The 15,131-nt window shown below is 39.7% G+C and overlaps 1 protein-coding gene across 2 annotated transcripts in view; it reads right to left on the bottom strand.

Annotated features, from left to right (window-relative positions):
* Positions 1–14,765, bottom strand: part of LOC309708432 (voltage-gated delayed rectifier potassium channel KCNH1) — a 106,810-nt gene extending 92,045 nt beyond the window's left edge. For both annotated transcript variants that reach the window (XM_082536483.1, XM_082536484.1), the window contains exons 1-4: positions 14,371–14,765; positions 10,447–10,570; positions 10,238–10,344; positions 921–1,049 (exon numbers count right to left, since the gene is read on the bottom strand). In XM_082536483.1, the coding sequence (XP_082392609.1) occupies positions 921–1,049; positions 10,238–10,344; positions 10,447–10,570; positions 14,371–14,443 (433 nt within the window). In that variant the 5' untranslated portion in view covers positions 14,444–14,765. The remainder of the gene's footprint in view (positions 1–920; positions 1,050–10,237; positions 10,345–10,446; positions 10,571–14,370) is intronic.
* Positions 14,766–15,131: the final 366 nt, after the last annotated feature.

Here is a 15,131-nt window from a genome sequence, read left to right as displayed (position 1 = left end):
CAAAAGTTTTAAGTTCAGTCAACTTGTTCGGGTTTACAGTGTACAAATGTACTCTCTATAAGGTTGGGGAAACTTGCATTCAGCTAAAACCGAAGAAGTCGCTTGGATAAGTAAGGAAACACTGAAAATACTATGTCCAGATTAACAGAATCAACTCTTCTGAAAGTTAGCTAAAGTGTACTCTTGAGTAAGGACAGTATTTTATCCTGCGATGTTGTGGAAGAAGAGATGAATTGTCAATCTCCAGTAATGCCCCAAAGTTTCGATAGTGGCACCACTGCCATTTTTTTTATTTATTTATTTACCTAAGGCTGAGGCTTATAGAGTTCTGTGCATTGTTCCTCTTCAATAAATGCCCAAATGTCAACAGAAGAAATGATTTTCTGAAACAGGGTGATACATCAGTATTTATGAATTCCTGTTCATATTTGAGATTTCTGTCTCGTCACTTTTCCCAAGTAAGCTCACAATACTTTTACACATCTTTCTTCTTCAATATAGTAAATATTTATGCTCAGTAGATGACTTTGAGTGGATGCGAATGAAGGCTAAGGTGATCCTTATAGGATAATAGCTTTTTGACCCTTTTACACTTCTGGCACACTTGCTGTTGGGGCTGTCTATGTTATGAGTTTGGGGGTTTTTGGTTCTTTCTAGAGTTTTATTTATTTGAAAGAGGATTATGTATTGTTGGAATTGAGCTGTCAGCCATTTCCTAATGTTTATATATCTATGTTTATTTTTTCCCTACACCTGGTAAAATTTCCTTTGATATTGTTATTTCAAGTCTAAAGTTTTGAGTTTCTGTTTTTTATATCCTTAGGTTAATCCAGCTGTGTGCTCCTATTCTGTTCCTTCAGCCTTTTCTATGTTTGTCTTTTATCTCTGTCAAGATTACCCACACTTTGGAACCAACCCACCTTTAGAAGATTCATCCTCAATCGGTTGCTTGAAGGCAGTGATGTCACTGAAAGTGCAGAGAAACAGGACAACTTTGTCCTGCTCATTTCTGATTGGGGCAATCTTCATGAAAAACCAAACTGGCATCCCTGCGGAACAGAACAGGAAGTAAAGCACTGTTTCTCACAACAACAATCTGTCAACAAGGAAAATATAATAATGCAAAATTAAAATAAAATTTAATAAAGAATAACAAGTAGACAACAATTTATTTGTGATTTGTACTGTTTCACTGTAGTACTACATTTCCTCTGGGCATTGGCATGTTGACATGATGGTGTCAAAAATTCAAGTAACCATCGGTGGGACCACTCCATTTTAAATATCCAATTAAAAAATTTATTGTACAAAAAGGTTCTTTTAAACAATATAATTCTGATATCGACACCATCTGATAATATTGTGTGTACGCGGTCTACAACCTAAATGTTTTTTGTTCACACTCTCTGAAGTTCAGTGAGTGATCACATGCACCGTAACCCACTGCTATATCGGTAAATCAACAACTTTATGCCTAAAGCTGTATATACACCTGCTAGTCACTTGCAATGTAATGTATTTACTACCACGTCATATGCATACAAAGGTCTGCTAATCCTTTTTGTCTATACAATATAATTTGTTACAGCATCTGGATATCACTACATTATTTAACTGCTCCCCAGCCTGCCCTAACTTACAGTCCAGTGGAAGACTCCAAATTGCTGTTAGGTTACAATAATACTAACAGAACACTACAGGGCTTAATACTGAAGCTTGTTTACCTGTTAGGGACAAGTGAATTTTTCAGTGGATAAGTAGAATAGAAATTTCTTTTCATTATCAAATACTAATACTGCAGATTTTCATATTATTAGCTAATCACTAGTTTAAATTTACTCATCATCCACATAGAAATTCTCCAATTGTCATTTTACTACAAGAGTTTGTGTATAGATATTAAAGTTTATTCATTCATATACCGCAAAATCACAACAATTGCCTCAAGACCCCCATAATAAATATATAAAATGTAAGGAAATTTGTGTTTGGCAGAGCTGAAATGGGACAAAAAAAAAGCCCTGGCATTTCTAGTTCAGACGGCAATATATGTAATGTATATATGTATATATTTCATCTTGTTTGATTGATTGAAACAAGTTGGTAATCTGTGATACTCTCCCTTCATAATTATGTTTCTCCATCTATTTTCTTACCACATTAATTTCACTTTCTCCATCTCTTCTTCACTTCTCCACAGTTGGTACTAGCAGGGGTGCCTCCAGAATTTTTTCATAGGGGTACATACAAATATTGGGGGGTAGCACCAAAAACAGAATTTCATGGTTTTTTTTTATGTTGTTGTCAAATATAAGTTACTTGAAAAATTTGGCAATAGAAAAAAAGAATATGTATAGAGTTAATTTCCTGCTATTAAAGTTGATATCATTGAAAATAGGTACATATGAAAACCAAATAAGATTTTGAAATCCATAATATTCTGTTTTAATTGATCGATTGATTGATTGAAGCAGAAGCTGCTTCTATAAGTGGGAGGGATCTAGCAGAGGTGGCGGATAAACCTAACCTTGGTGTCTATTGTCTTATGTAGTCTGAGAGTTGACTGAATGTAGAGTGGGCATTGTTTGTCCTCTGCGGTGGGGACAGGTGGGCCGCCCTGTGCTCTATGGGGCTTGGTGGTGCTGCTGCTGTGGGCCCTGGTCTGGATTGGTCCAGGCCCCCTGCCCTTGGTAGATTTCGGGGAACAGGGATGCCCATGGGGGTCAGCAGGGGAGCTGGCTCCAAGAATAGGGTACTTTGCCCCCACTGCCAATCCTTTCCGCCCCATCCGCAATTGCATCTCTCCTCCCGCTCCTTCACACCACCACACATGCAGGGCCTTGAGGTACAGGTGCGTCACTGAGGTGCAGGGGAGGCATATGTCCTTTTTCCTCTCCAGGCCACCTGTGCCTCAATTTTATTCCACCACTTAGAGGCTCACATTACTTCCACTCTCATGACGCATACATATTGGGCCTTGGGGATGGGCGTCCAAAAGACGGTCTATTTATTTTGCTTCACCTCTGGTGCTGGTGCTCTCAATTTTAAATACATGTAGACATTGAGGGTTCTTGGGAGGGGCTGTGCTGACACCAGCTGCTGAGTATATGTGAAATGGGGGTGGGAATGTATGTTTGTTTGTATCTGAGTGTGTGCCTGTTTGTCTATGTGTAGAGTGGGGTCTTAGACTCCACCTCTCTCGGAACATCTCAAATAACTAATAAACTAATAAACTATGACAGTCAAATTGACCACTATAGCAATCTGATGGGCTTTTTTCTTGGCCTTCAGACAATAATGCTGATTGAAACAGTGCTGGATAGAACAGGCAAAAAAACAAAACAAAAAGAAAAATGATAAATGAATTCTCACAAAAAAGAAGAAAAATGTTGAGGAAAGACAAATAAGTGTTAGATCTTGTAAGGGTGTGGACTGTTGCCTGTCTCTATGTTGGACCTGAGATGCACCAGTGATCTGTATTGGCATCTGCTTTTCTGCAGCCCTATTACATTAATACCAGGATAGAACAGGATGGCTTGGTGCTAGCAGCAGCAGCTTTCTGTGACTGTGGGGCCTGTTTTTTTTTTTTTGTTTGCCACTTCTTCCACACTAAACTTTTTCTACAAGAAACGTGAGACAACAGCGAAGGTAGGGGAGGCGCCGGTCATATTGAGAGATTTAATTGGGAAATCCACTGTCAGTAATGAAAATGAACCAACGAGCTGCTATCAGTGCTTGTACGGTTGCTACGCAGCAGCCCTTCAGGCTGGCACATCGGCCCAAAAGTGCGATGGCCCACCGGGAAAATGCCTGGTATGCTAGACCAGCCCTGGTGTTTGGTCAGTTATCTTTGTTGTAACCATCCTTCTTCTTATATTGTTGGAAAGCCTGTTTATTTCCCCCTACATTGTGCCACATTTGTAAGGAAAACACATATGAAAATGGAAAATGCAGTTGCCAAACCTTCTCTGCCAATGCCGAGCAGCTGATTCTACTGTATACTGTTACACTAGGTGCTGACAATTAGGTAGCTGATTGGTGCATGATACACAGCAACTGTAAGCATGGTCCCTACTACAGTGGTCAGTTGAATTCATTTCAATTCAGTTTTATTTATATATTATTACTTTTGCTGCAGCATTTTCGATCAACTGAAGGCTTTTTGGGGAGTTTTCAAGACAACCTGACAATAATGAATTATTGTCCAGCCTGGAAGAAATAAATGCATAAAGTAGTCTTCTCATACAAAATATTTCTAATTTTAGACATATTGTGCAATCAAAAGAAAACAGTTTAATACAGTATGCACACTGAAGAACATACTGTGGTCAAAAAAGATTCATTTAAAAACGATTCTTCACTGTTACTGGAGGCCAAGGTAATGCCATTCAGAGTAAGTATCTGGTTAGAAACCATGGCCCTGTGCTTCGTACGTCGCTTACTACATCCAAGATCAAATGAAACATCCAAGACCAAATCATCGCGCTAACTCTGAGCTCGCTATTCCGGTTCCCCGAACACACCTGTTGTTGACGATTAGTATAGCTGGATGAAGTAATGTGAGATCACTGGGTGGCCCAACAGGGGCTACGCATCGATAGTAGAAACATTGATCGGCAACCCTTTGATTGGTCGGCGAAAATGTCGAAGGAGCGCGCTCGGTATTTTTCGGCAGCAGAGCAAGAACTCTTGAGTGAGGGATTTCAGGAGTTTCAGAGTTTAATTAAAACGCAAGGGAACACTGCAAAGGCTGCAAAAGCAAGGAGAGAGGGCTGGCAGGAAGTTGCTGACAAATCAAACTCGTAAGTAATTCAATAATAACAATAATAATGGAGTGGATTTATATAGCGCTTTTCAAGGCACCCAAAGCGCTTTACAATGCCACTATTCAGTCACTCTCACATTCACACACTGGTGGAGGCAGCTACAGTTGTAGCCACAGCTGCCCTGGGGCAGACTGACAGAAGCCAGGCTGCCATATTCCGCCATCGGCCCCTCTGGCCAACACCAGTAGGCGGTAGGGTAGATTTATCATATCACACCATATTATCCAATATTATATTACATTATATTATATTATAATATGTTATATTATATCCCCTTTCACATTAGAGCCACAACAGGACCCACTAGAACATGGGAACAAGTAAAAGTGAAATATAAGAATATTCTACAGAATGGTAATATTTATCACTTATATTGCTTGTCGTCTCTTGGAAAGAGACCCTGGAATACTCTGTTTGTTTGTTCATAACAGCAACCAAGAAAAGGGCAGAGCAAAAAAAAAAGACAGGTGGTGGTCCTGCACCCCCTCGTCAACAAGTTGGTTAAGTGAATAATACCCTCACGGGAAAATCGATATCTCTCTATGAGCACACTGTCGCGCTGAGCTAAAGGATCCTGTCTGTCCCGCAATATACGCTGAATTCTGAAAACTCTCCTTATCAATCTTGCACCTTCCGCAATGGGTTGCTCGCGTAAACGGACAGGATATGACTGCGACAGACTTCCCAAATCCACCTTCGCTTTTATAGCCGTGGTCTCTCATCTTGATTACACGAAGTAATCTGCAATTACTACTCTGAAATATGAATTACATCTGTAATAATCACATACATGTAATAGAATGTTAATAGTACATTTCCCTTTTTTAGGAAATGACCTGTATGTATCTGTGTGACATCAATAAAAGGATCAAGTGCTGCATTATCTTTAGTTACATTGCTGTTATTTATTTATGGTGAAACAGTGGTGGAATATCGCTGTTGCTTTCGTATGAATGACGCGGACATACCTGCGTGGCCGCGATCTAATCCTGTTTACATAAAGTAAACCTGCTCCCCAGCAGGTTTACGCTTACGGCTCTGTTGCTATGACAGCAAGTCCCGGATGGGCTTCGGGGAACCGAACGATCCAGGATCACGTGAAATCGTCAACAATCTCATCCAGCTAACTCACTTAGCGCGGTACGAAGAACAGGCCCCATGTTTCAAATTTTTTAGGCCAGAGCACAATAACCTCAGTTTTATCTGAATCCAGGTCATCCAGGTCTTTATGTTTTAAATACATTCCTATAGTCTAGCTAATTGGTGTGTGTGGTGTCTGTCTTCATGGATAAAGCTGGGTATCATCTACCTAGCAATGAAAACATATGCTATGTTCTCTAATGATACTGCCTAATGGAATCATGTGTAATGTAAAGAGAAGTGGTCTTAGCACTGAACCCTGAAGTGGAGTGGAGAGGATGGAAAAACGGACCTGCAGTCCAGATCTCAGTGCTATTGAACACTTATGGGATTGCCTTGGGTGTGCTGCTTGTGCCAGATTGGCCAATACACTGGGATGCCATCCCACAGCAAGCTGGCCAGCATGAGCAGTAGTGGTTTTTGATACGGGCGACACAGGCGGTTGCCCGGGGCGGCATCGTGGTGGGGGGCGGCATCACAGGCATCAGGAAAAAAAAAAAATTGCTCGTACTCATGCTGCCCTGACATCATGCCAGCGCATATTGGGAATGGCATAGGCACCGACCGGTTTTCTATCGCCCATTTGCTGGGAGTAAGGGCGCCCTCCATTTGCGAGGTGCGCCTGCTGCTTGCGGCACAGGGAGGAGAGGGCGGGGGGGTGGTGTATTCTCCGGCTGGCTGGAGCAGCATCTAATAACCAGCTCGCAAAATAACACAAAATAAAAACAAACCAACAAACACGAAAACACCAGACATCATGATACAGACTTACAATTTGCACCGATGTTTTTTCGAAATTCTATAAGCGAAAAGTGAGCGCGAGAGCCCTCGGTGCGCCTGCTCGCTGCTGAAGTCAAAGTAAACTTTATTGTCATCTCCGCTACATACAGTCCAGTATATAGAGAGACGAGACGACGAGGCTCCTGTTACAGCAGTGCAAGTAAACAAACAATAAGAAGAAGAAGAGTAAGAAAATAAATACACACTTTAGGACTCGGGGTAAAGGGATCAATAACAATTTATAATTTATAGTTTGATGATTTAAAGTCTCACACACAACCCGTCAAAAGGGGACGGGGCCCTGCTGCTTCCAAATAGAGCACATTTCATTCATAATGTTGTAAATCCAAATCCATTATGTATTCATGATTTGAATCCTGGAATCCCAGAAATAAACCCTAGACAAAGTGAATCTGTGAACTAAGGTGAAGGTTATGTTGTGGTGATCCTCAGGTTGGGGGATGGGTGTTCATACTGGAGTGCAAAATTAAAACCAATGGGAGATCGACAAGAAAAGTTCAAAGCCATCAGGTCCTCAGTTTAGAAAAAAGAGAAAAGAAGAGGAGGAGAAACGAGCAAAAGATGCAGGTAAGCAGATGTGTCATTGGATTATGTCATGTATCCTGAAACAATCAGAATCTTTATTAATCCCTAAGGACACTATATGGGTTACAGTTGTTCCAAGAAGAAATGGTAAAAATAGTAACAGTAACAGACTAAACTCCAAACAATACATTATGTTACAGATTTTAATATTAATTAGTCATTGTCAGTTGTTGATTTGTCCTGTTCTCATTGTATGACAAATTATGATGGCTGTTTGGTAATCATTTGCATACTATGCTACTATGCATACTCTCTCTCTCTTCATATGTGTGTGTGTGTGTGTGTGTGTGTGTGTGTGTGTGTGCAATCCAGTACAATTCACCAATTCGGTACAATGGTACAATCCTTAACATGTTTTGTGTGTGTGTGTGTGTGTGTGTGGGGGGGGGGGCAGAGGTTAGTGCTCGCCCAGGGCGCCAAACAGGCTAGGACCGCCACTGAGCATGAGTGAGGATGAATAAACTGTTAAACTCTTAATATGTCTTGTTTCTTTAGACTAATCATCCAACCACCAAAAAGGAGTCAATTGGAAAATAACCTGTTTGGCATTGGCAGAGATGATATGCCAAGGTTTTCATTGATACAACCCACATACTCAACTCTGCTGCTCAACAAACCAATTAAATTTCCTTATAAATGTTACACCATTTAGAGGAAATGTGTTTTCCAATGGTATAAAATCTACTGCCAAGAAGCACTGTTACAACAAAGAAATATTCAATAATGGCAAGTGCCTAAAAATGGAATGTTAAATGCTGCATCCCATGGAAAGACCAATTTCAAGCTTTGAATTTGAAAAGTAAACGTATGCGATCTGCAGCTATACATAGCTCAGTGGCATTAGCTTGATATCTTCTATTCTAATTATGTTATTTGCTCCCAAATAGAGAGATTTAAATTTCACCGATAACTTTCTATCCAGGCAGAAAAAAAAGAACAATATTTTTTTCACTGATCCTTTACACAAAACAACCCCTAACTATACAACTTGTCACCAACAGAGAAAAAGATAACATGGGAGCCAAGAAAGCCCAGTTTTTTTGTTGATATGCAGCCTCCAGCAGCCTTGACCTATTGCAGCATACCTAAACAAGTGTTCTGGGTCACCTGATCCAACCATAAATTTTATCAAAAAGGAAAGTTGTTTAGTATAATCTTACAACTTAGAAGAATCAATACCATTTTAAAACCAAAGTCTTGTTAAATACTAAGTTATTTTGTATGATGTGTGAAGTTTGCTTTAGGTGGTGTTATGCTTATAAAAATATATAAAAACACAGAAATAAAAAATAAAGGAACCTTCACCTTCTGAATTCTTTATCAAATACATTTTTTTTTTTACTGGCAAAAGTTGTTTGCAAATGTAATAGGCTAGGTCAGGGGTCAGCAACCCGCGGCTCTTTAGTCTTTATTTTGCGGCTCCGGGTGGTTTGGGAAAATAAATTAGAAGTATTTAGCTGAAGTATATTTTATTTGTGTTTAGTTCTTTTTTTAACTTGTAGTTCTAAATTGGAAGATTATTGTGATTTTGAAATATAAAAATAAAATTATATCTTATTATTTTTTCATCGCTCAAAATAAGCGTCACACTCGCGGAAGCCGGTGTACCCGCCGAAACGCTGTGCGTTTATCGAGACTTTCAACCCCAGGTAGGCCAATCGTGGATCTTCGGATCCACATTATGTCGGCAGCTGTTCTCCACCGTGAACTACGTTAAAAACAAACACCGCTCACGCCTCACAGACGACAGCTTACAGTCCTGCGTAAAGATGAAAGCCCCGATTTGCAGACGCTGTGCGCAGAGGTTCGGGACCATAAGTCTTATTGTAAACATATCACGGCAGACCTGACGATGTTTGCATGATCATGCTTTTCAGCATCTCTTTATTGACCACTTTTCACACACGGTTGCTGACGCATACAGCCAGCTGTAGCTTTTCAACAGCAGAGAGGGCACAGACTTTAAGGCAGCGAGGCGTGATTGCGGGTCCCGCTCAGGTGCGTCTGCCTCCCCTGCAGCGGCGCTGCAGACCACGCCCCGCCACACACATTAACCAGGTAAAATACATATTTAGGCAGAATTTTGCAAATATCAAATTTTTTTTTGCAGCATAGTGCTTTTTTTTCAAATTATTTTTTAAAAGTCAGGTCAAGGCTCCAAAAGCCCAAAGGCGATATAAGGGTGGCGGCTCACAACAGCTTTTGTTTGCTGGATCATTTTAGTTCAGCTGGGTGTCTTTCCTTTTGTTATATTTCTTTAAGAGTTCAAAATGTGTTATTTACATGAATAAAATGTCATTTTCTCTGTAGCACTTCATGGATTTCATAAGCAACACAACTTAGTTGCTCTGTGGATTCTTTTAAAAAGCAGTTAAAAAATATTCTGTTCAAACAAGCCTTTTGTTGATCTACGTATTTTATATTCTTTACATTATTTACATTTGATCTTTTACATTCTGTATAATGTCTATTGATTGTATTGTTTATTTTAATATTTGTGTACAGCGCTTTGTGACTGCCTGTCTGTGAAAAGCGCTTAATAAATAAACTTTACTTACTTTAGTTGTTCACACAAAGCATAAAGGTAAAAAAAACAATATATAGTGTTATCTTCATTTTAGATGTCAAAAAGTATTTGCGGCTCCCAGTGTTTTCTTTTGCGTGGAAACCAGGTCCAAATGGCTCTTTGGGTGTTAAAGGTTGCTGACCCCTGGCTAGGTAATTAAAAGGCTGTGAGCTTTTAGCATGGTGTGTCCCAGATTAGCATATATACAATTTCTAGATTTCTTGAGATCCTTAGGTATCTGGGTTTTTGAGGAAGCAGTTCATACAAACATTTTTGGATGCAGCTTACACGGTCATATCCAGTACTATTAAATACTCACGGTTTTTCTTGTACATCAGAATCTCAAAAGAGTTCATCTCGTAGTTCTCAAAGGTCTGTCGAACCTTCTCACTCATTTCCTTGTCTGTCAGCTCTCCATACATGAAGCTGCAGAGGAAAACCAAGTATTTGCATTGATACAGTACACATTTACTTGAGACAATCAGTCCTCAATAATCCATGCGGTGGTATCCATGTGTGTTGTGGTACCTGCAGGTGCTGCTCTTTTGCATGACCTCAGCACGATGGTAGCCAGAGAGTTTACAGAAGCCATCATTGCTATAGACAATAGGCCACTCCACGATCTGAGCGTTTCCCAGCACAAAATTGGTATCTGACCACAGAAACCAATAAGTGATAGTCTGCCCTACTTCGCAACATCACATGACTGAAAAATTATATGAATCCAGCATACACAATATTTCTCCACATTTCACGAGGGCTACAACAACTAGTTTAAAAAATGCCCATTGCAGCCTTCCAGAGTCCACATTATTCTGATAAAATATTTTGGTTGTTCAATAGCACCAAACCCAATAGAGAAGCTAAGTTAAGCTAACTATTACGTAAGTAATTATTGCTAATCAATTAAGTGGTAAATTAAACTAATAAATAATTGCCTCACTTTTACACCTGTAAAATCAGTGTTAAACTAATTATGATGATTCTTTTTATTTAATAACCAACTGGCCTACACTTAATACCTGTGCTATTAAAAGACAGTCATTTTTCAATTCAGTTCAATTCAGGTTAATTTATAAAGTGCCAAATCACAACAGTGTCCTCCACGTGCGTTTTATTGTAAGGTTGGGACCCTCCGATAACAGAGGGGAAACCTCTAATAGTGGATGGGAATTAATAAGAATTTATCAATTCCAATACCATTATTATTGGTATGGATAAGTGATATTACTTATTGATTCTCTTACTGATTTGTTTGTTACCTGTTGAAGTTCAGGGTCTAGTTGCTGGACCAGGGATGGGATTCACTCAGCTTTAACATCAATCTAGGTTTTTAGCTAGCTTAGTGTTAGCATGTTGTCTGTGCAGGTACTTGCAAAGAGCCGAATTTGTGTTGGCAGCAAAATGTGTTTGTCCTGGATGGAGGTTCCACTTACTCTTGTATTTTTGTCCTTTTGTGAATTAAAAATAAAAGTAATGTCTATATCCACCTTTAAGAATGTGCCAAAATCAGCTGATTGTAGTACAAGTGCAAGTGGAATCAATGAGCAGGCACACAGACTAACAGTTCAAAGGAATTGAACTCCTGGGAACTGGTTCTTGATTCCCATCCCACCCCCAACAATCAGATGTTCTATGAGGAAATAAGGCGACGGCAGAAAAGAAAAACTCTTTTTTTTCTGCCCCACATTCTACTTTTACCTCAGGAACCAGAGGCTAAGAAAGTAATTAAGTAAGTAACATTTATTTATAAAGCACTTTTCACAGATAAAATATGGATGGTAAAATGGGGCCTGATTATTCAAGACCTTACATAAGGAGAAGGACGTTGAAATTTGATTCTGGATTTAACACGAAGGCAATGAAAAGAAGCTACTATGGGGAAAATACTGTCTTGCTTGTTACTTCCTCTAAGTACTCTAAGGAGCTTGGAAAGAAAAGCGTCTGGACTTCTTTAAGTTGCTTGAAGACGTTTCACCTCTCATTACTCTCAGGCGGTGGTTTACGACACTAATTGTCTGCCATCTATAATCCAGTTTTGAGATCCCTTCCCAGACGCCTTAGCGCCCACTCACATCCTGGGCCATCTGACCTCAGGAAATCACATGATAGGGTGGGGCTAGGTTTCACAATGAGCTCACCCGAAACCTTGGCTGATTGTGACCTACACCCATTTTCACACCTTGGCTCATGTGATTAGGTAGAGGATCATTATTGGGTCAATTGTCCCTCATGGTGGGTTACTTCCACAGATCTTAAATCTGGGACTCTCCACCATTTGACCATAGAACTGAAGAAGCTTCTCGGATGAGAGGTGAAACGTCTTCAAGCAACTTAAAAAAGTCCAGACGCTTTTCTTTCCAAGCTCCTTTGACTACGATGACCTGGATGACTGATAACCTTCACGGACATCTTCCTCTAAGTACTCTATTTTTCTTCTATTATTGTCTTAGGGTCTTTACAATATAAAAGTGCCTTGAAGTGACTGTTGTAAATTGACATCATATAAATATAATGAATGAAAACTCAAGTCATTAAAGTTGCTTATCTTTTCCAGCACGGTCATGGTCTTGGCACTGGATTTAGTGTGCTGCATTCCTTCTTGAGTCTTCATGAATGTCTTTTGTTAATATATAATTAGAGATGCAGTTACCCCCTTTTACTGAATAATGGCTGGTGTAATTCAAAGCATGTCTAGAAGAACTTCCTAGCATTTAAATTAGTGCCTGGTGATATGAAAAAAAAAATATCCATCCATCCATCCATCCATTTTGCAAGTATCTTTTCGATACCAATGCAGCACATTTACATTTCCTAGTATAAGCAACAATGGGACAAGTCTGGGCATTTCTGAGAGAGCACTAGCAGCAAAAAAGGGATTTACTTTAACAACCAGTACTTTGCAAAACATTCAAGAAAATTGTTTCTTGTGAAACTTGGAACCACAAACTGATTATTATTATTATTATAAATGTAGAGTAGTGTCAGTTTGAATTAAGGCAGCTGAGTAATTTTATTCAATTCAGTGAGGTGTGATGGTAATGTTAGCTTACAGCAAAGGTAAATGTAGAATGTTACTATACAGGCTGTGATTTAGTAAAATAATTATTCCCCCCGATTAGTGTGGCTTTAGTTAAAGCAAATACGCCCATAGAGAGCAGCGAGTAACAATTAGAAAATTTTCTTAGTTTTATAGTGTACATATTATTTATTGATGCAATTTGCACTTACGTACTTTTGCTGTTTTTAAGTGACTTCATTTGTACTTTTCTTTGTTTTTAGAAGTAGGGTGGACCCTGGATAACTGGTTTCTTTCTCCTGTTACAGGCCTACACACCGCTGCTGTCTTGTACCCTTTGTTGCTTTGTTGCTGTTGTGTTTGACTGGCATCGATTGGTTCCTTGTTCTATAGTGCTTTAGTGTTAACAGTTTGTTATATTTTAATCATGCTTTTAGTTGTACTGCTAATAATTGTATTTTAAACGGTGTGTGTGTGTGTTTGTATTCCTGTATTTAATATTTCCTGAATTTTGTGTTCTGTATTGCTTGATATGCATGTTTATTTTAATTTTCTTTAGTGAAGACACAGCTGCTTGCAGGGGGAGGGGGGCTAGGCACGTGTGGTGGAATTCCCTTTTGTGGATTGGAGTGTACATACCGGGAAACAAGTATAACGGGCCATTTAAGTTGCAGTGAGAGTGGCAGTGAGGATTTCAGAAAGATTGCACGGGTGAGTGATTGGTGGCACCCTTGGTCCCTCCTCCCTGTAGGTTGCCTTCAAGTGGCTAGTCTCCACCATTTTAGTTAACTATTTTCTTGAGCTGCTATTTTAACCAAGGGCAGCATCATGGCAGTGAACCTGGTCCTTTAAAGTAATGTTTATTAATAAAGTGTCTTAACGGTTTGGTACTGTCAGCCCTGCTATTTAGTTTGTTTTTATTCTCTGCAGCTCTAAATTGGTAGTTGTTTATCTAATAAACTTTGCTCTATGAAATTGATTTGCCTTACCCCTACTTGTTAATAAGGAGCCTATGTGCCTTTTGTAACTGTTACAACGTGTGAATATATATATATATATATATATATATATATATATATATATATATATATATATATATATATATGTGTGTGTGTGTGTGTGTGTGTGTGTGTGTGTGTGTGTGTGGGGGGAAAGTGAGGGAGAGCGAGAGAGAGAGAGAGAGAGCGAGAGAGAGCGAGAGAGAGAGAGAGGAATAGCCATCACTGAAAGTAAAGAGCTACCATAATAAATTTAAACCATAATTACTTGTGGTTTCAGTACTACTTAGGTTTTTAGCAATTGCCCGTGTGTGTTTATGTGGCTATGCCTGAAGGCGAAATGAGCAACAAAATCACAAAACATTATATATAAGAAATATATTATCACCATTTGAAGCCAGGTGCAGAACAGATCAGAACCGGATCGTATCTTACCGTTGGACCGGCGGACGATGTTCTCTAGAAACGTGTTCTGAGGGGCCACGAGACCCCGCCGTCCTCTCGCCATCCTGCCGTCCTTCTGCAATGAGCAGAGCGAGCTGCTTCCTGCCGCTCACATATTACATATAAACACGAGCTTCGCACGCTGTATAGTATGTGCTTGTGCTCGCTCTCTCCCCACCTCAGCAGGCTCGCTATTGGCAGATTATTGCTGCACAAGCTTCGAGATGGGCCAGAGACTGGCTGTGATAGAGCGAGCTTCAAACATATGTGGGGAGAGAGGGTGGATGCCAGAGGAGTGAGAGAGGCGTATTGATGCTTTATACAGTGAGCATTACATTATCATCACGTCACTGATTGTAATTAAAAACACTGCAGACATAATATTTCGGTATTAAGAAAACGTACCACAGTAAGTAATTGCACCTGTAGTGAAAACAAATGTGTGTTGTTGTTTTTTTACTTTATGCTGAAAATGTAATGTGGGGCCACCTAAACGGAACCAATGTGCTTCAAAGTGTTGCACCTGGGTTTCCCGAGGTGAGGGATTTCGCTCGCTTTTCCAAAGAGAAATAGTTTTCAAGTCTTCAGCCAGGTTCACCGTTTTTTCTAAGTGAAAAAACTTAGAAATACAGTGAAATCTCTCTCTCTCTCACACACACACACACACACACACACGCACAAGGACTACGTTTGTAAGCTATACCGCATTTCTACTGTACCGAGTTTGCGGCCATGTGATCGTAACTGGAAAA

The sequence above is a fragment of the Aulonocara stuartgranti genome (genome assembly GCF_965226115.1).
Source record: "Aulonocara stuartgranti genome assembly, chromosome: 6".
Lineage (NCBI taxonomy): Eukaryota > Metazoa > Chordata > Actinopteri > Cichliformes > Cichlidae > Aulonocara > Aulonocara stuartgranti.
This window is presented reverse-complemented; position numbering and strand designations above follow the sequence as displayed.